The sequence below is a fragment of the Balaenoptera acutorostrata genome, chromosome 13 (assembly GCF_949987535.1).
Source record: "Balaenoptera acutorostrata chromosome 13, mBalAcu1.1, whole genome shotgun sequence".
NCBI classification, from domain to species: domain Eukaryota; kingdom Metazoa; phylum Chordata; class Mammalia; order Artiodactyla; family Balaenopteridae; genus Balaenoptera; species Balaenoptera acutorostrata.
This window is the reverse complement of record NC_080076.1, coordinates 28,842,154-28,863,165: the sequence shown is the minus strand read 5'-3', so window position 1 is coordinate 28,863,165 and position 21,012 is coordinate 28,842,154. Positions and strand designations below refer to the sequence as shown.

Genomic DNA, 21,012 nt, shown 5'->3' with positions numbered 1-21,012 from the left:
GATAGATGTGTTCATGATATTTTTGAAATTGCCTTTATCCATTATGAAAGCCCTGAGAATCTGTCCCAAAGGTGGTAGTGGTAAGTTGCTATCACCTTAGCTTTAAGTATTTTCAGAGCCTCGGGAAATGTGTTACTTTCTCTCCAGTCTTCCTTGTGGCATCCTTCCCACCTGTCATCCTCACCGCTTGGCCGGCACATCTGGAGGGGCCATCGCCCTCCCTGGGTGGTTGGTCTGCAGCTCTGCACTCCCGTCCTGCCCACAGGAGGTCCAGGAGCAACCCTATGTCAGACCACATTTGGGGCTACCTCCCCAATCACCCCAAATAAGAAAAAAAAATGTGTTCAAGGAAAAGAAAGATACTCTTCATTTTTGTTTCTGTGGCTGGGACATCGATTCTAGGAACACGTAGTACTGTGGACCCTGCCCCACTTTCCTGGGCTCTGAGCAAGCAGCACAATCTAAGTGCTGAAAGCGAAGGGCCAGGGCAGGAAAGGGGAGCCAGGTCTTCTGCGGCCATCTGTAGAGCAGCGAACTGGGAGTCTGGAGACCTGGGTGCAGCTCCTGGCTGTGCCATGATTAATAAACTATGTGACTTGGGTGGGGCGAGGTGATCTCTCTGGACATGGGAGGTAGACTGTGATCTTGAAGATCCATGCAATTCTGAACCTATGATGCTAAGGTCAAAATATCGCTCTGCGCAGGGCGTGGCTGGGGTGGCTGACCCTCGGCACGTGAGGAATGAGAAGCACTGGGCCGGCAGAGGTGCCCTTCCAGCCTGGGAGGTGTACGCTGTGGACTGGCTATGGGAGAATGCCCTGCTTTGCCAGATGATGCAGTAAGACCCCCTCGGTCCTCACCCCCCTGCACAGAACCTATCTGCAGAGGTGCCCTAGGGCAGGCTGACATTCCACGTGTGTCTTAAGCACAGGGTCAAGGGGGCTTCTCCAGCCTCTGGAGTTATGGCTCCATGGTGACCCACGGGCAGGGTGATGAGTGAAACAGGGGCTTTTTTCCCATCCCGAGCCTAGAGGGAAGGGACACGGTCACATGTGTGACCTTTCAATCTGAGAGTATAGACAGGATACCTTCCTTGCTCACACATGTCCCACATACTCTGGTTGTTGGTCCTGCTATATTCTCAGCTTTGCTGAAGTTGTTTCTACATGAGCAGTGTGAACTAGACCAGTTTTTTCAAACTTTAATGTGCACACAAGTCAGTTGGAGATCTCGTTTTTAAAAAAAAACAAAAAAACAAAAAACTTATTGCAATTCAGTGGGTCTGAGATGGGACCTGAGAGTCTGCATTTCTAACAAGCTCCCTTGGATGTCCGTGAAGCTGGTCCACAAACCAGACTCTGAGCAGCAAAGATGCAGAGAAAAGGACTGAGGGCTGAGAGCCACATGGCTCACTGTTTGTAGGATGCTTCAGAAATCATCTGAGCCTCAATTTTCCATCTTTTGGTGATAACAATGCCCAAGTGAGTTAACTTATAAAAGTGTGCAAATGTAGTAACAGTGTGAAAGCTCTCTGCTATTCCAGGCAGCCACTTGATCATCTAACTCTAGACTTCACTGGAACCACAAGCAGAAAGTGTGAAAAGTGTCTATCTCGGGACCACCACAAACTCCAATTAGTCAGTGTGGGCCAGGCGTAGCAGGGTTTGGGGCACGCATCATAACAAGCCATCAGGTGACCTGACACTGTCAATTCTCAGACCCAATTTGAGAAACCCTGTCCCAAGTGATAAGCTACTCTGTTCTCCACAAGGGTAGAAATGTTTCTTGTAGCTGATTACAGCTTCTTAGCTCCCCACAGAGCAAACCAATGTGCACAGAAATCGCCTGGGGAATCTTGTTGAACTGTAGATTCTGATTCCATCAGTCTGGGTGGAAACTGAGATTCTGCATTTCTAACAAGCTCCCAGAGGAGGCTGGTGCTGCTGGTCCAGGGACCACACTTTGAGTAACAAGACCCTAGATGAGAGGTTCTCAGCCCAAACTGCACATTAGGGCCACCTCCTAAAACATCCTGGGCATTAAAAACTCCGATTTTTAAAAGTGGTCTGGGGTAGGGGTCAGGCATTTTTTTAAGCACCCAGGTGATTCTGATGTGCAGTGAGCACTGAGGAGCTACACACACAAACTCCCTACCGCAGGCGGAGGCCAGGGCACCGGCTGAAGGACGGGAACGGGCAGTCGGCTCGGGTCCACCATCCACGCCAGTCCGAGGCCGAGTGAAGGAGGTCTTAGAGCAGTGCCTTACTGGGGAAACAAGGCAGGCTGGCCCGTCCGTATCTTGAAACTGACAGGTGTCTGGGATGCAGTTTCTGTGAGGAAAGGAAGTGGAAGTTTCATCGGGAAGAATGGAAAAGAGGGATTTTTCCGCAGATACTGGTGCAATCACTACTGCAGCTCAGACCACACTGCTCCTCTGGCTCTGCACATGATTTCCCTGCACTCTCTGCTTGCCTCTCGGGGGGTGGCCCAGGGTGGGGCACTGACCTGTCTTGTTTTGCCCCCGGCCAGGCAGCGCTGGGGGGCAGCCGCCCACGACGAGCCCAAAGGCAGATGAGGGCTCGGAGGCTGTGCACCCCAAGCCCAGGAACGTGTTCCACATCGAGTGGTCATTCATTCGCAGGAGGAGCAAAGGTGTGCGCTTCCCACCCCCACCCCCCCAGACCCCGCTCCCGGGTCCTTGATCTGCTCACCTCTAAAATGGGGACCATGGCAACACCTCCATCACAAGGCAGTGGGGAGAGCCACAAGGGTGAGGTTCATTCTCATCACCCCCGACCTCTGACCACAGCCACGGGTTCCAGGGTCTAGACGCCCCGGGTCGGAGAGACTGGAGCTACGACAAGCAGCTGACTCTGTCAGTCTAGGCCAGGGGGTTGCAAACTTCACTGCACATTGGAACCACCTGCATCTCATTCCCGGAAGTGCTAATCCAATTCACCCGGGAAGCAGCCTGGGTGGCAGAAGGAGCTTTAAAAGCCCTCCATGAGGGAGTTCCCTGGTGGCCTAATGGTTAGGATTCGGCCTGTTCACTGCAGAGGCCTGGGCTTGATCCCTGGTCAGGGAACCATCCCATATGCCATGCAGCACAGCCAAAATACAAAAAATAAAAATAAATAAAACTTTGCACTTTTAAAATGACCCCCAAAAATGCTCTCCATGAGATTCCTAATGTGCTGCCAAGTCACAACCCCTGATCCTGATGCTGCTGGTCCTGATGCTGCTGGTCCTGATGCTGATGCTGGTCCTGATGCTAGACAGTGGTGACGTCTAGACAAGGGAACAGATGGAGAGCCCTGGAGGGGAGGGGCTCCCAAAGGCCAAGAGGAGGGTCCAGAGGGCAGCCAAAGCGGGGAAGCCAGAAACTTGAATTTGGACGCTGAGGACATGTTGTCTCAAACAGGGAAGAGCTGGCAGCGGGGGAGGGGTGTGGGGTCAAGTGGGGGTCTCCCCAGTAAGATGCATGGTGGGAGCAGCGTCATGAAGACCCAGGGCAGAGGGGCAATCTAACTTTGCCCTCCAGAGAAGGGAGGCGACTTGCCCAGGGTCACACAGCTGGTGAGGGCATGGCAGGGATAAAACTGATTCCCGGGTCAGTGTCCTTTTACAGTATCACATGCTTCCCAGAAGCATATGACTTTCTTGCCCCAGTTTGTCTGAGCCTCCTTGTTTTATACCCAAAGTAGCCAGCCAGAGAAATGGCCTGGGGTGGTCTGGGAAAACCTCATACACTGGGGAGAGGGCACTGAATTAAATCAAGGACCCCTTTAGCCCAGGAGTTTGTGTTTGACAGAGGCCCCAGGGCATCCTCAGGAAGAAAGCATAGTTTGCCTCAAAAAGTTAATCTCCCTGCAAACATATTCTTAGGATAGTGGTTGGGGGCTGGGGTGAAAGAGGGCCTAGCAGAGAGCCCCACGCAAAGGAGCCTGGGAGGCGGGTTAGCGGAAGCTGCTGAAGAGCTGGCGCTTCGGACAGAAGCAGAGAATCCATCAGGATATCAAACACACTAGCCTCAGAGTCTAGAGTCATCCTCTTTGCTTCCTACGCTTCCTTTCAAACTTCCTTAATTTGTTTCTCTTGCATAGTGTAACTTCCCAACCACACTGGTATTTGCAGTCCCTGCTCCTTCAGATGGGGGAGCACAGAGCCATTGATGTATCTCTTCTAGTGTTTAGGTGCCCTGAAACCTCATGAATGCAGACAGAATGGCCAATTGTCTGAAGATACGGGGCATTCTGAGCCCAGACAGCCATTCTCACACTTGACCACAAGAGGGCACCAGAGCATAAACAGCAAAACTTCCAAGGGCCTTCTTTCATGATACTTAAAACCTTTCTGAAATTACTCACCTTTACAAATAAATTATCTTGTAATAATGAAAAATACATTCAAAGCCACTTAATAACAGTGTTCTAGAATTACAAGGACATGCCAAAATCTGTTTCAAGTGACAACATGGATATCACTTGTCTTAATCCAACAAGAAGCTGCTGCTAAAATACTTAAAATTCTAAGACATATATCCTAAAAATACCAAAACAGCTGAGGTCATCCAGCTGGAAAGAGTTGTAGTAGAATTTGAACACAGACCTCTTATGGTTCAGCCAGCTTAATGCTTTATGAGCAATAATGCCTCATAAATACCAATCTTCGTGTTCATGTGGGAAAAGAACCCTGGGCTCAGGGCTCACAGACAGCTTTGTTTCCTCACCTAAAAAATAGGGGAGTTGACCAAGATCAGAGCCTCTTAACTAAAAGTCAGCTGAGTCTCTGAATTCCCTAAATTCTTGTAAAATGTCCAATTTACATGAAGATGTGCATTTTTTCCCCGAAGAGCTTACCCGATTGGGTGTGTGCAGTAGCAGAGAAGGGGGTCCTCCTGCCCCAGGCACAGAGGCTGGGGCATCCTCAGTGGGGTAGAAAGTGCTGAGTATTCCAACTTGAGCCTTGCAGGAAATTTGCTGCTAAGGTGCCAGGGTAGGGGTCCTAACGGATGATGTTCTCCCTGCCAACTCCAGTATTTGGAAAAGGTGAACACCAGGAAAGGCGCACCAAAGACCCTTCTCCCCACCAATACCGGAAGCCCACGGTCGAGTTGCTGGTGAGTAAAGAGTGGCCCGAATCAGGGGCAGGACCCACATCACCGAGTCCGCAGCAAGGTAGAGAGCTGAGGTCCAGAAAAGGCGTCCTCTGATTTAGGCAAACGTTTCTTGAGTTCATATTTCCAGAAGCACAATTATGTGGGATAAAGATGTCTACTTTTCAGTTTACTTTATAAAGTTTCACGTTTCTTTTATTTTAATTATTTCTTATCCATCTTCCTCTGAATCCAGCATTCAAGCATGTAGGAAATAAGCTGGTGCCAATTTTCAAAACAGAGCATTTACTTGTTTAATTTTATGGACAGTTGAATTTTAAAGACTAGGCATGCTGGGGTGGGAGGGGATACTTTCTTCTGGAAAGAGTATGGTACAGTAGAAGTAATATTTGTTTTAAAAAAAGAATCTAAAAATCTGTGGGTAAATCTAAATTCTATCATTTGACCTTGACCCTTTACAAATGAGAACCTCTTCATCCATGCCTGAGACCTCATCCACAGAATGAGGATAAATATATTGTCTTGTTATACTGCAGTCATGGGGGATTGGTTCCAGGACCCCCGATGGGTACCAAAATCTGTGGATGCTCAAATCCTTTACATAAAATGGCGTAGTATTTGCATATAACCTACGCACATCCTCTGGAATACTTTAAATCATCTCTAGATTACTTACAATACCTAATACAATGTAAATGCTATGTAAATAGTTGTAAGTACAATGTAAATGCTATGTAAAAAGTTGCCAGTGCACAGCAAATTCAAGTTTTGCTTTATGGAACTTTCTGGAAATTTTTTTCTGAATATTTTTAACCTGAAGTTAGCTGAATCCACGGATGATACAGATGGCTGACTGTGCAAGGCTGTTGCCCATATTAAATGAGGTAAAAGATCAAACAAAACAAAAGATATTCTGGTCTACAGAAACTAAAATGATTAAATAGCAATTTCACTAAATACCAAGTGAAGATCTTAGCTTGTCCCCAAGCAAGCAAGTCACTCCTCAGTGTGAGAGGCTCAGAATGTGGGAGCTTCTTGCCCGTCTCTTGTCCGTGGACAGGATCTGGACACCATGGAGAAGAGCTCCGAGATAAAGGTGGAAACAGGCATCTCCAAGACTTCCTGGATTCAGAGTTCCCTGGCTGCCAGCGGGAAGAGGGTCCGCAAAGCCCTCGGGTACATCACAGGAGAGATGAAGGAGTGCGGAGAGGGACTTAAAGGTAAAGGTTCCGTGAGAGCAGCCCCTGCTCCTAACCCTAAAAACGTCCCCTCTGGTCGTCCCCCAGGAAACACGCTGTACAGATCTCTGTAGATGAGACTGAGTCCCACTTCCATGGATAGGATAGGATAGGATAAGATAGGGTAGGATAGGATAGAGTAGGATAGGGTAGGCTAGGAGTTTCACTCTTATGACAGACACGCAGTCTCTCAGGATGTAAGTGCCAATACATGTAGGTGTGCAAGCTCTCAGTTCTGAACATAACAGTCATGCGCTTTCAAATATCCCCTCAGAATGTCACATTGTACACAACATTGCAAAGCAACGATACTCCAATAAAAATTTTTTTAAAAAAAGAACGTCACATTGTAGGACTGGGATTCTAGAGCCAGCATTCTAGAAAAATGCCTGCCCTAGAGATGGATCATGGGAGAGCCGTGTCTACGATTCCAATAGGTTCCCGTTAGCAATCCTCCAGACCTCAGGCCATGGGTTTGATGCCTGCTGGGCTGCAAGAGTTTTCTTTCTGGATCCCTCCTCTTGAAAATTCACGCCACTCTCACGGGGGCACAGGTCGCACAGGGTACCCACTGCCTGAATGACAACCTGAAGACCACAGCCAGCTCTCAGTGGGTCTGAAGGGTTTTCTGGGCAGTCAGATGCCCCCTCAGGTTCTTGGTTTACCCTCCTCTGTGGCAGGTGACAGCAGGGAGCTGAACCCACCTTGGATGCCCAGCTTCCCGCACCCCCTCGCCCTCTGGGGCCTCGCCTAGAGCTGTAACACCTGAGCCTTGACTGACCCCTTGGCTGGTTCCGTTGCAGACAAATCCCCAGTGCTCCAGTTCCTCGGCTGGGTCCTCCGGGGCGTATCCCAGGTGATGTTTGTGAACAACCCCCTCAGTGGCATCCTCATCGTCCTCGGCCTCTTCGTCCAGAACCCCTGGTGGGCCATCTCGGGCTGCCTGGGCACCGTGGTGTCCACCCTGACAGCCCTCAGCCTGAGTCAGGACAAGTAAGTCCCAGGAAACCCAGGGTCCAGGCCTGAGACCAGAGGTAGCTCCCCGTGGGGACATTCACCAGCCTCCCATCCTCACCGCCTGGCTCCCGGCTCAGAAACCCCTCAAAATAAGGTCACTAATAACTCAAAACAACCATTCCCTGGTTCCTTTTAACAACCACACATTGTCTAGGGGACTGTGAAGGGTTGATAGTTTGAAGGTGTGTGTGGTCAGGCTCCAGCTGAGAAAAGCCTGACTCAGAAGGAAAATCAAGAAGGCAGTGCCCTGCGTCAGGCCTCGGGGAACCCCTCCTTCAACCAGCCCTCCCCCCCAGGTCCGCCATCGCAGCCGGACTTCACGGCTACAACGGGGTGCTGGTGGGGCTGCTGATGGCTGTGTTCTCGGACAAAGGCGACTATTACTGGTGGCTTCTACTCCCCGTCATCGTGATGTCCGTGTCTTGGTAAGTTTGCTTCTGAGGCTGTGGGTGTAGATCAAGGGCTGCCAGCCTTTCTACCCCAACTCCGTGACTGTCTGTCTAAACTGGAGTTTAAAGCAGCACTTCCTTAGCTTGCACATCAGAAACAGCCGCTAGAAATAATTACTGACATTATACAGCAACAGCACCACTGTGCTAGGTGATCTGTACACAGCATCTCGTTACATACCCTCATTTACTCTTCATTTTTGTAAGATCTAAGAGCCCCTGGTCCTACTCCAGCAGAGCACAGGGAAGAGAACTGAGGCCCACAGAGGTCAAGAGCCATACTACGGGGTCCTGTCAGTGTCTGGAAATCTCCTCGTCCCTCCTGCTCCCCCAGTGCTGCCCTGTCCTTGGGCACCCTGACCAGACGGGGACAACCTCCCAGTGTGGGCTGCAGGCCCAGCCCTGCCCAGAGCCCTCAGACGGCCAGGCTCCAGGTCCTCCCTCACCTGCAGAAACCACAGGGCACCCCGGCCAGGAGTGCTCTCAGTTCCTCAACAAACATGCGTTGAATGATTGAACGAATGTGGTTCCCCTCACCACCAGCCCCTTCTGCAGCCAGTGCTCTCTCCTCATGCCTGCGGTGGGAGCCAGGCGGCTCTTCAGGGAAGCTCTGGGACTCCCTGCCTTAGGACCTCCCCTGAAGGCCCTCCTTCTGAAGTTGAGTCTGGCATCCACCCTGTTGCTGTGCAGGGGCAGAGGAAGGAGGTCCAGGGGAGGAGCTGCCCAGGGCCAGTCAGGCTGGGAGAGGGAACCAGCCAGCTGCTTTTCCCTGGGAAGGCACAGGGGGCCCCCTAAACCCACTCAGTCTAGTGTCAGGGCCAGGGGGCATCTTGAACAGCATCTCCTGTGCTTCTGCCCTCAGCCCCATCCTCTCCAGTGCCCTGGGCACCATCTTCAGCAAGTGGGACCTCCCGGTCTTCACGCTGCCCTTCAACATCGCAGTGACCCTGTACCTGGCAGCCACGGGCCACTACAACCTCTTCTTCCCCACGAAGCTGCTGCAGCCCTCCTCCTCCATGCCCAATATCACCTGGTCGGAGGTCCAAGTGCCCTTGGTAGGTATCGTGGAAGGTGGAAGGGCAGCATCTGTCCAAACTCAGTGTTAAAGTGGCATTTATTTATTTTGCATGTCAGAAACATCCATGAGTAACAACTGTTACCAATTATACGGTGCGAGACACTCTACCTCAATATCTCATTAGCCACCAGCTTTTTCTTTCCTCTTTTTAAGATCTAAAAAGGCCATTTTTGGCCGCACACTGTCCTCTCATAGCACAGGGGGAGAGACTAAGGCCAGGTTAAGACACTGCCTGAGGTCACATGGTTAATTAGTGAGGAGCAAAGTCAAGACTAGAACTCCCGCCTCCTGACTCCTAGACTTGGGTTCTTCTATCTTTTTTTTGTTAAGCCTTTTTGATGCTTTACTCCAGTTTCAATCCAAGCGACTCTGTGTATTTTTCTTCTCATTCAATGTTGCTGAATCATTGAAGACGTCCACATCACACACACTGCCATCTGTTGGCTCGACAAGTCTCTGCTCCAGCCTGGGGAGCTGGTTCCCCTTGCTCTCTGGGGCATCCTCACACTTTAAAGCACAGGTGTTGCTCCGCTAAGAAATATCTATATAACAGAGATTTTTAAGCTTTTTGCAAGTATTCTGTATATACTGCTGGCCGCTGGAAGTCTGCCAAACTAAATAAGAAGCTACTCTAAAAGCGTTAAGTTAGCCTGGAGAACTATGCCCATCAGCCTTCTTTTCTAACTGGGCACATTTTCTCTGAGGTCCCCCTACTCTCTGTTACACTAAATGACTTCATAGACTAGAGCTCACTCGGAACTTTGTTATTGGCAATTCATCATCTAACCACAAAGCCACCTGGGCTTGTTGAAGGGAATTTGTGTCCGAAATAATGGTGCATAGTTTCTCTGAACAGTTCAAGGAGACAGCAGCATGGCAGGGCAGAAAAAGCCCTGCATTTGTCCAAGACGCATTATCTAGGAAGAGACATATTCACATTAGCTCCATCCTTGTTGATGTGTGTGTGTGTGTGTGTGTGTGTGTGTGTGTGTGTGTGTGTGTGTGTACCTTCATGAGCCAAAGGTGAGAAAAGGTGCTGTTAGCAGTTCAGCCCCTCAGGCTTCCCTTTCACGATATTCAACCAGTCAGTATCTTTTGAAGTCAGAATTGCTCTAATTGGCGTGCTATGGGGAAATGATGGTAGAAAAGGCAAGTTTAAGATATTTTGCATCCTCCAAACCACATTTTCAGTTGAAAAGATAACTAGGAATTTTGTAAAAATGAAAAAAATGGAAAATACTGTACAAATGCTTTAGAACCCCCAAATTTCCAGGAAAGACAAATTCAATGTTTGGTGGTTATTCTTTAAGAAATACCTTTCTGGCCAATTTTGAATGGATTATGGTAACAGTGAGTATGTTTTGTCATTTTGACAATTATAACTAGAGCCTTGAGTTTTGAGGAAACAAGTGGTAGATGTCAGAGAGAGGGTCTAAACCTCCCAATGATTTTGAGGCCCCACAAGCTCCTCTGCTCTTTGGCGAGGGGAGAGCCTGCTGGAGGGTGCAACTGGCTGGGGACCAGAGGACACAGCACCACTGCCTCTGCACAAAACTCTCTGCCTGTCCCGCCATCCCCCATGGCGATGCCGGAGCCCAGTCCTGTTCTCTGTCCTGGGATAACGGGGGACGGAGCCCAGAGGGTTGCCCACTAGACTACCCTGCAGGCCTGTCCCTGCACACTCTCGTGTGGGGCGAGGGCCCTGGAGCTACAGGACCTCCCTCCCCTGCACCCCAGGAGGAGTCCTCAGACGACTTGGGCTGAGGGAAGAACTGCCAATCTCAGTCGCTGGGGAAGCCCATGTGCCCTGGATCCTTTTCCCAAACTCCAGAGTACGTGTGCAAGTGCCCACCCAACATTGGACCCTGGCCTTCCTTTCTCATTCACACACAGGTCCGCTACCTGAGACACACGGCGGCCTGACACGTCAGGCTGCTCCGCCATCAGCCACGTGACAGGTTTATCAATAAAACCCGCAGGTGCCAGGATACCACCTGCCCAGGGGCTGCTCTGTGGATACGAGTCCAGCTGCTCGCCCAGACGACTGCACAAATGTGACCACAGCCCAGACATGCTGTTCTTGGAAACAAAAAGGACCGTTTTTCCATCTAATATTTAACCTTCTAGTCATGTTTTTAGCTTAAAAAAAAAATGTTACAAGAGTTTTTCAACCCCAACTTTGGTCAGACATCTATACATTTCTAATGAATAACACCCTCATTTGAAGTATTCAGTTTCTCTTCACTGAGAGTTTAGTGCCTTACACTCATGTTTCTAAATAAAGGAAATGATGTTTTAACCCCTTACTGTTCTAAGAACTTAAGATTAAAACAATAAATCTTGTGTTCCTTTTAGAGTGAACCTATTTGAAAATATCTTGGAAAACTGTTGCAAAATATTAGTGTGGAGGGTTTGGCCCCAAATCTTTTCCAGCCCAGCTTCAAGTTGTCTCTTTTGCCTCCATAATTGCATGTGCTCTTGCTGGACCTGCAGCTTTTGAGAGCCATCCCTGTTGGAATCGGCCAAGTGTACGGCTGCGATAACCCCTGGACTGGAGGCATTTTCCTCATAGCTTTGTTCATATCGTCACCTCTTATTTGCTTGCATGCTGCGATCGGATCCGCCATGGGGATGTTAGCAGGTTAGTGTCATTATTAATGAATGGGCCCCTTATTAATGGGCCATAAGGATGTTGTATCTGGGGCCTGCTCCAAAGAAAATGGTGTCATGCGTCTTCAGTGCTCCACCGCTTATTCCCATAAACTCTCCCTCCTTCCATTACGCCCATCTTTCTATTTTGGGTGCCGGTGCCCTCCTGCTCCCCTGAGCAAAAGCTGTCCTCAGGAAAGGCTCTGGTGTTAGTCATTTCCACCTCAGTATAAATTAAAAGCTGGGGAGGAGTTGCTTCCAGGCATGTTTATATTTTAAGTCTTAACCCTAATCACGATAAGAAGCATTTGTCCTCCATTAGAGAACATTAAGGTTCCGTTAACCCGCCTTTTTCTGGCAGGGAAGGGGCCTTCTCTGGACTGCTCACTCAGACTTCAGATCATTACTCAAAAGGGTCTCTTGTACCCATACCAGCTTAACCACTGATATGCATGTGACTAAGGCCATTTGTTTCCTTTAGATGTTTTTTCACTGAATAGTCAGAAGTCCTTTTTATACATACTTTCGTGTCAATAACTGGTCTGGGTTGAGGACTGTGGAGGGCTTTGGGGCAGGTGGGCGGGCCCACGCGACCCGCACAGCACTCAGCCTGTCTTCTCCCTCAGCCCTCACTCTCGCGACACCCTTTGACTCCATCTACTTCGGGCTGTGTGGCTTCAACAGCACGCTGGCCTGCATCGCCATAGGAGGCATGTTCTACGTCATCACCTGGCAGACGCACCTCCTCGCCGTCGCCTGCGGTGGGTACTGCCAGCGGGATTCCCTTTCCACCTCAGATGATGCCGGTGTCTATGCCCACAGGGAAACTGCCCTGCGGAAATTCTGCTGGTCCTCCAAAGATAAATGGGAGGATGTGTTTGCTTTGTAAAAGAGTTTATATTTTAAACTGTTTTGAATGGTCATTTAGTGGTTAGTGCATTGAAAACTATTTTCACTGAACACAAAGTGTTCAGCCACATGGAGACAGAGTTTTCAGATGGAGGTTGATCGGTTGTTGCCCGTGGGCTGTCTGCTGTGATTGCTGCTTTCTGTGCTGGTGATTGGAACTTACCGACAGAGCAAGTCTTATGCAAATTAATCTTTATATGTGGAATTGGGCAGTTTACATCAGATACAGCAGCTAACCTTATGCGCCCAAACATTAACCTTCAAATAATGCTTGTAGGAATGCTGAAGATTGTGGTCAGGGCACTCAGTAACTCTCTGATAAAGCTTTGCTGTTGTTAATATCCTAGGGACCATTGGGATGCCTTTAGTGGAGAAAGTGAGAGTTCAGAAGCAAAGCCCAATTACTGTGGCCCGTTTTCACGGAAACTCAACTCTCACCAGCACTTGGGTCTTCCCAGTGGCCAGCCTAGTGGTACCCTCCACACACAAAGCCCAGAAGATGAGGCAGTAGGTGTATTTGGTCTTCCTCAAGCTTAAAGAATGCTGTTCCTCCCTGGAAACCCATATTACATTAATAACTTGTGATGAAATATCACAGCAGGGAGTTCTGGGATTCACGTGCCTTGGCTATATAGTAAAATGTTCGTATATGGTTTATGCTCCTAAATGTTCCTTTGCTAGAATGCAAGGTGGTAGGACCCAGGAGAACTGTAACAGCTAAATTCTGGTCCTTTTTAACAAAGTTCATCTGCTGTCTTAGTTGTGCCAGAATTTGCATGGAATTTAAAACTTTTCAAAGCTGCCAACAATGGAAACATAACTCGATTTTTTTTAACCTGAGAGATAGCATTTGTGGCATAAAATGTATGAGGAGAGAATATGTAAACTCGAGGCACTCTTAGTCACCTGACTATCTCTTGGTTCTTTTGCAGCTCTGTTTGCAGCCTATCTGGGTGCTGCCCTGGCTAACGTATTATCTGTGGTGAGTCAACATGGGCTAGGAATGTGCATTGCACCCTCCCCTGTATTCTCTCAGCTCCCCAAACCCCTCCTCCAGGAACCCCTTCCCAATCCATCCCTCATGTCTCAAATCACGCTTCCCTCCTCCACAGCCGCAGACAGAAAGAGCTGCGCCTCAAAAGTGTTAATGTCAACACTGGTCAGTCAGATCCTGTGGTCAGTGGGCCAGTGGGGCTCTGTATAGAAGGACAGTCTGAAGAGCATTATCTTGTAAATCAGACTCATTTCTTGTAAATTTCTTGTAAATCAAACTCCTCTACAGCTAGTTTTAAATCTTCATATTTAATTTTATTCCTATGTTTCTAGATCATCTACCCAAGTAGCTTGTGGGCCAGTGTACATCTTTGTTCACCCCATAGCAACTACCAGGGAGTCAGGAGTCACGAGGCAAGGCTTCCAGGAGGACAAGGAGCCAAGCCCGAGAGAAGCCAGAGCTGGCGGCTGAGGGCCTGTGCAGCCCTCTGAGAACCCTTCTTTGTCTGAGCCCCAGTGCAGGTGGTGTGTGAGGTCGGGGGAGCCACATGGCCAGCCCAGCCCCCGACACACACAGGAGGGACACTGGCCCCATCGCAGAGCGCACAGGGCTCAGCCTACAGTCGATGCCTCCCCCTCCATAAAGGTTCAAGGCACAGCTCACATAGGCAGCCAGGAAAAGTCCCGGTGGTCCAGCAGGTGAAGGTGGAGATGGGCATTCCACTAACCCCTGTTTAAATCCCTCCTTCATCTTCAGTGGAATTGGGTGGTTTGGACAGAGCATAGGAAAGAAATTTTTAAGCAATAGAATTGGACTTCCCTAATACCACCCTGTGTCCCCCAGTGGACTAAGTCCCTCTTTTGGGCCCCATCACATTTTGTGTATGTATCTGCTACGACACTTGACAACATTGTGACAAGTCTAGTACACACCAGTCCTCTTCCACCTTCAGTCCTTGTGCTCCTTCCGAACAGGGGCCTGGTTGTATTCTTATCTTTATCTCTAGTACCTATTATAGTGCCCAGCTCATAGTAGGTGCTCAAGAAATGCGGAATGAATGAAACCTTAAGGTAGTGAGTCCCCACCATGAGATACATTAAAGCTGGGGCTAGATAGCCGACCATCAGAAACAGGATGGAGCCTGGCCTCTGAGGCTCCTGTCTGCCCCAGGCTTTCCCACCTCGTCTTGCCCCCATCCTTTCACCCAACTGTCCATCCAGTAAATACGTGTCATGTGCCTTCCTTGGACAAGGTACTAGAAGGGATGCAGACGGGACACTTTGGTTCCTGATCATAGGAATTTACAGGGTAACTGGCCCCTTCATCTTGTGCAGAGAAGTTACAGGTTATATCACTCTACCTAGACATTTTTCAAAACAAAATCATGTTTATTTTCTGTGTGCCTACTATGTTTAAGACCCTGTACTGCCCACTCTCAGGGACACAAAAAAAGTGCAGGCTATTAATTCACTCTGAAGGAATTTCCAGTCTCCTTGAGGAACAGGATATAAAAATATTGAATGACATTTATGAGACCGTTCAAGCCTCCACAGAAGAGGGCACTTAGGAGCCGCACAATTTTGCTTTCTAATCGGCTCCTGCATGTGCAGCCCCGTTATCTTCAACAGCACTGCCCTCTGCTTGACGACAATGACAACAAACTGAGGACCATTTACTGAGCACTTAGTATGCAGTAGGCACCAACTCTGAGTAGATATCTTTATCCTTATTTTGCTGTTGAGGAAATAGTTGTCAGAAAGAGGAAATAGCTCCAACAAGGTAACCAGAGCTGAGATTTGGATTTGGGTCTGTGAAACTCCCAGCCCACATCCTTCCCACTGTAGGACTTGGAGGAGATGCTTTCCAAAACACCCTATGCAGTCTTAGCAGGGCTTTGGTAAGACTCACGGAGTGGAATTCTTCAGTCATGGGTGTTCCTTAAGGCTACAGTTCTGGTACCAGGCTGTCATTGCTCCTCCTTAAGTCCCACCCAACAGGGCCATCTTTGAACACACACCAACTGGCATCATTCCTTCAATGGTACTCCCTGAGGCTTTTACTGCTTATGATAAAAGGATGTTTGGGGGAGAAGGGGCATTGATTTGATCTGCTTCATAGTTGAATTTGTAGGCTCTTTGCTAACAAGCTATCCAGGTTATCTCAGATGAAGAGTGGGGAGGGGTATTTAAAAGCCTCAGGGCATCTTAAGGAATAAAAAACAGGGAACATCATGAGAAAGGCTGTTGGGAATGGGAGAGCCCTTGAGGAGAGAGGTAGCTACTCCTGATCTCCAGCTCCCTGGGGCTAGGATGTGACATCTCTGCCTCTTTCCATATGTCTGTTCTGTTTCTGTCTCTCTGGGATGGGTTTCTTCTGCTGCACAGAGGCCCCCAAATATCCACCCAGCACTGGTTGGCTCTCTAGTTTTTTCAGATCGAGTCTTTGGACACAGTCTCTGTATCTCTTAGCTCAAATTCTCAAGACAGGGATTCTATTCCCAGGTAGCCTGCCTATGGGAAGCTGCATTTGTGTCAGGTGCTTATCTCTAGTGCAAGCAGATGTGACCAAAGAGAAAAAGGTTTTGAACAAAAAATGGCTGCCGATGCTGTTCCTTCACCAGGGGCTTTGGGAGAAGGTGGGGAATGGCCACAAGTCCTAGAGTGGGAGGTAGAGCCTGGCTAGACACCCAAGACAAAATATGGCTTCTACATAAAGGCATATTATAAGAGGGCTCCAGCTGCATTTTGAAGAATATGTGTTCCCTGTTACAATGCAGACTGACCCCAATGGCACGATTTGATTTATGTTGTTCATGAATTAAGTATTATTCTGCTCAGTGCCCACAAAGCCTCCCCTCCCCCACCCAGGACCCTAGGTGATTGTGAAGGGCTGATGAGACGAGCACAGGCATCTGATGTAACCAAGGCTTCTCTTGTGATCCCCCTCCCCCCAGTTTGGATTACCACCCTGCACCTGGCCCTTCTGCCTCTCGGCACTGACCTTCCTGCTCCTGACGACCAACAACCCGGCCATCTACAAGCTCCCACTCAGCAAAGTCACCTACCCAGAGGCCAATCGAATCTACTACCTGTCCCAGGAGAAAAACAGAAGAGCATCAACCATCACAAAGTACCAGGCCTACGATGTGTCCTAAGTTGCCCTTTCCAAAACATGTCACTGTAAATTCAGCCTTCAGCAGGCTGTCCAGGTCCCCAGGCTGAAGGCCACTTAAATTCTCCTTCTGATTGTTCTGTGATTCTGCCCCCAAGCAAGCCTATACCCCAGTTATTCCCAAGAACAGGGAAATAAGCGTGCAGTCCCTATTCAGGAAGTTCTCTGTTCTAAGATGCACAATACTTATCAAAAACATGGTTAATTTAGACCTTATAGCTCACTCCATAAGAGCTCCCTTTGTGGGGCATTTTCTCTCTTTTGCAAAATAAGCCACACCCCTAAAGAGAACTCACCAGGAAGGGGACAGAGATGGGTGACATTGTTAGCCAATTCAGTCATTTAATGCAGTGACGTAGTGTCAGGAAATCAGTCTACAAGGCAAAAGGGCAGGTCTGCCCCTAGCTCTGCCATGAGTGAACTCCAACCACTTGGGTGGGTCCATCCCCCCTCTCAGCCTCAATTTCTTATTGGTTTCATGACGAGGAGGGACCCTACAGTCCCTTCCAGCTCAGAAGTATTGATTCTTCTCTTTTCTATAAACTGACAAAATCAGCATGACCGATAAATAATTACTTTAAGTAAGAGATGAAAGGGCTATCTGGAGAAGAGGCAGGACAATTTTAATGTTGTATGGAGATTTATTCTTGAGTCATGAGATGTTCTCCAGACTTGGAATTAGGAACATAAGTTCACTGGAAATGCCAACATGCCTTCCTTTACGTAACAAATATTACTAGAAATGTCATCAGATAAAACTGATCTTTTTCAACATTTAAATCATATTTTAAACAAATGTGTTTCCTTTTGTAATATTCATAAGCATACTCTCATTAAATGTTTAAGGTTGCAAGTTGGTGTCAGGGTTTTCTTAAAATGGGGCTCACCTACATTGTCCACACCGTGCTCATTTGAGGGGTTTTCCATGGTCAAGGATGTGTTTGAAAAGAGATAAAGATGAATAGATAAAATGCATTCTTACCTCTTTCCACAGAATCACTTGCCACCCATTCTGTCTTAACACTGAAAAAGAAACAGCTATGTATTCACTGCAATGACTATATTACACAAAGTCCAAAACAATAAAAGATACCTCTTCCAAACAAAAAAAAGAGAGAGAGGAGGGTGGGTTGAAAGTTATCCGAAGAAGGTTTGATTTGCTTACAAAGGGAATTATACAGAAATGACCATGGTCATTGTTTTCTGTTTCAGTTGAAGTGCAAGTTGTTGCAACCCATCTCATTTCTTAGGGGATAGTCTTGCACCCTAAAATTACTAATCCAGCCCTTCTTGAATGGCCAGTAACTCTTGTTATTTAGTTGCTCTGGTTATAGCACTGAGCTCCTAAAACACAGTGTCCCTTTGTGGGAAGCCACGTGGCTCAGCCTTCCCATCCCTCCCCCAAAAGACAGGGGTGAACCACTTATAGTGCCTCAGTGCCCACCCCCTGCACCATTCCAGGTTAGCATTGTGGGGTGAGGACATAAGGCGGGAGATGAGGGAAGGAAACAAGGGGGAGCGGACAAACTATAAATCCATCATTTAGCAAAAGCTGGTGTCTACGTTTATATTTTCTTTCCTCTGTCAGCCCTGAGATCCCAGCCCTCTTCCATCAGCCCAAGAATACTTGGCTGCCTATTTCTCTTCCAGATTATATCTAGCTAATTATGGCTTCTCCAGAAAAACAGAACACTTCTCGCTGGAAACAAATGCCCCACATAGGAAATGGGAACAAGTCACACTCCAGAGGCTACCTCTGAGTTTGTGATCACACCTTGAGGCCAAGAACGTCTCAGGCTCTATTTTTATGACCAGTGAGTTATGGCTGTCTGAGGATCAAGCATCTGAGAATTTCACCAGAAAGCTGTTTATGCTCACAGCTCACTCAGCTGCCCCAGAACCTCTAAGTGATGACATAGGACAATTAAAATACCACTTTTCATGCATTTTCCACCAAAGTGTTATAATCTGGTTTTATTAAGAGCAGGAAACCCTCAACATGCATGCCATTCTGATTATCGACCATTAACAAATCCATTCAGCTGTTCTAAGTATTTCAATATCCTCACCTATAAAGCAAGTTGAGTTGGCCCAGGATACCAAGCAAGGTGGAAATAGATGGGATAAAAGAATTTGATTTACGAAATGTATGACGTCTAGAGGCTACCAAAGTAGTTCCTCTCCTCCAGCCCTTCAATTCCATGTCAGCAGTGGAGAGGGGAGACAGCTCCAACCAGCTCCTGAAAGCTGGTTACTCAAGTGAGCATATCCCTCCAGTGCCACACTTAGTGACATCACCTTGGTAGCTGGAAATCGGAGAGGGTGGGAGTATTTACACCCCAGAAATTACAAATCTGAGCTTTGTTTTCCCGGATGGCCAGCTCCCCAGCACACCACTGACACATTTGGTGAGAAGGAACTAATGTAGGCTTCCTAACCAGAGACTCCAAGGCTAGGGCCAAAATATTCAATCCAGCGACGCTACATGGATGCCACTCTACATACAGGAGGCATCTGAGAGAATAACAAAAGTGTTCTCAAGCATAAGATTTACCCACAGAAGCCTGTATTGAAAACACTCTGAGTGGAAGCATCCAAATAAGGAGAAAAATGAAACCAGGAAATGCTGCAAAGGACACAAGAAGTGTAAGGTGATAAAATATGTTTATTGTTTATTAGGACCAAAGGGGGAAAACAGAAGAAATAGACCTAGAACTGGAATATCAAATGATGGTGGCAGGGTGGGTGGGGGAAGAGACACGAGAGCCTATTAGAGTACTTAGCTTGTACAAAAATTTGTATGTTTACAAGGTTCACAGGGAGGGATAAACATGGGTGATAAGGGCAACCACCATGAGAACAAAAGCAGAATTATAAATTTTAAACCAGAGGAAAATTCTCTTTGCAATGGAAAGCAAAAAAGAAGTAAAATATTATAGAAAGTCTCCCCTTCCAAAAAAAAATAACAAGCACAAAAAAATAAGCAGAAGGTAGAAATTAGTCATAATATGACAGTAATTGACCCAAAAAAGTTAACTATTAAATTCACCACTGAAAGACATAGACTCTCAGGCTGCATTTTTTTAAAGACTGAACAATTTGCTATTTACAATAAACACATTTAAAACAGAAAGACATAAATGTTTGAATACGAGAGGATGAAATAAGATATACTAAACAAATCCAGACTGAAAGAAAGCTAGGTTATCAACCATAATACCTTGAAAAGTGAAATTAAAGGCCAAAAATGAAGGACAAAGAATGATGTAAAGGGAACAATAAGCCAAGAGCACACACTCATCATCAACACTTGTGACCTAAACAATCAGTCTCAAAATACATCAAGCAACAAATGACTGAACTGCAGGGGGAAACAAACAAATTAATAATTGTAGCTAAGATTTTACCAAAACCTCAGAAACAGATATATCAAGAGAACAAAAAGTGAGCAGAGATATCAGGGCTATGAACAATACAATTAATAAGTGTGAGTTCTTATGTACATGTAGGATTCCAAACCTTCCCACTCAACACCCCCCAAAAAATGTGTTCTCAGATAGAGAACAGATGTTCTTTTAAGGCACTCATGGAGCAAGCTTGGGGTCCTCATGAGATGCTGGTGGGAAATTGAACACTGTTGCCATTTGGAGAGCAGGTCCTCAGAATTCAGTCATGTTGAGTATCTACACACCTTGTGGCCCAGAAATTCCTGGCCAGAGTATAAACAGTTCCAGGCGGGGCTGTTCACCACAGCCTTGGTTGCATTGCAGAGAGCTGGAGAGAGGGCAGAGGCCGAGTGGGGTGCTGCACACCAGGGAGCCAGCACAGCAGGTAGAAGGCCAGAACCACACATAGAGCCGTGAGGATAGATCTTAAAAACATAGTGCTGGCATAAAGGGGAAAATGACATTTATAATCATACCCATTTATAAATTTAAAATGCATGCACACAAAACAATACATATTTTGCAAGCATGCAAACAAAAAAAGAGGTACACTGGAATGTGAGAGAGAAAAGAGAATGGAGTATAACAATGAAAAGACATACAGACCTTCATACATTCAAGAGAGGGGCCTTGCACAGACCAAGAAGATAATATGGAGGGACTAAGCCACATGATTAACTCAATTCTCTGTCAGAAGAAATTATAAAAGGGGTGGGGCATAGCGTGTGCTCTGCTCAACCCTGTCAGAGCCTCAGAGTGAACCCAGAATTGGGCAGGGTCAACCTGCAAAGCCTGAGAGCATCCCATCTACCTCCACTAGCATATGGAAGCATTCTGACCACACTACAAACTGAGATAGATAGATGATTGATAGATAGATAGATAGATAGATAGATAGATAGATAGATAGATAGAAAGAAAGATAGATAGATAGATAGATAGATA

The 21,012-nt window shown here is 47.4% G+C and overlaps 1 protein-coding gene across 1 annotated transcript in view; it reads left to right on the top strand.

Annotated features, from left to right (window-relative positions):
• The window catches only part of SLC14A2 (solute carrier family 14 member 2), a 57,211-nt gene extending 39,737 nt beyond the window's left edge, over positions 1–17,474 (top strand). The window contains exons 10-19 of the mRNA XM_007197181.2: positions 2,530–2,652; positions 5,037–5,119; positions 6,177–6,336; positions 7,158–7,347; positions 7,668–7,796; positions 8,683–8,875; positions 11,392–11,539; positions 12,174–12,308; positions 13,389–13,438; positions 16,404–17,474. Of these exons, the coding sequence (XP_007197243.2) occupies positions 2,530–2,652; positions 5,037–5,119; positions 6,177–6,336; positions 7,158–7,347; positions 7,668–7,796; positions 8,683–8,875; positions 11,392–11,539; positions 12,174–12,308; positions 13,389–13,438; positions 16,404–16,604 (1,412 nt within the window). The 3' untranslated portion in view covers positions 16,605–17,474. The remainder of the gene's footprint in view (positions 1–2,529; positions 2,653–5,036; positions 5,120–6,176; positions 6,337–7,157; positions 7,348–7,667; positions 7,797–8,682; positions 8,876–11,391; positions 11,540–12,173; positions 12,309–13,388; positions 13,439–16,403) is intronic.
• Positions 17,475–21,012: the final 3,538 nt, after the last annotated feature.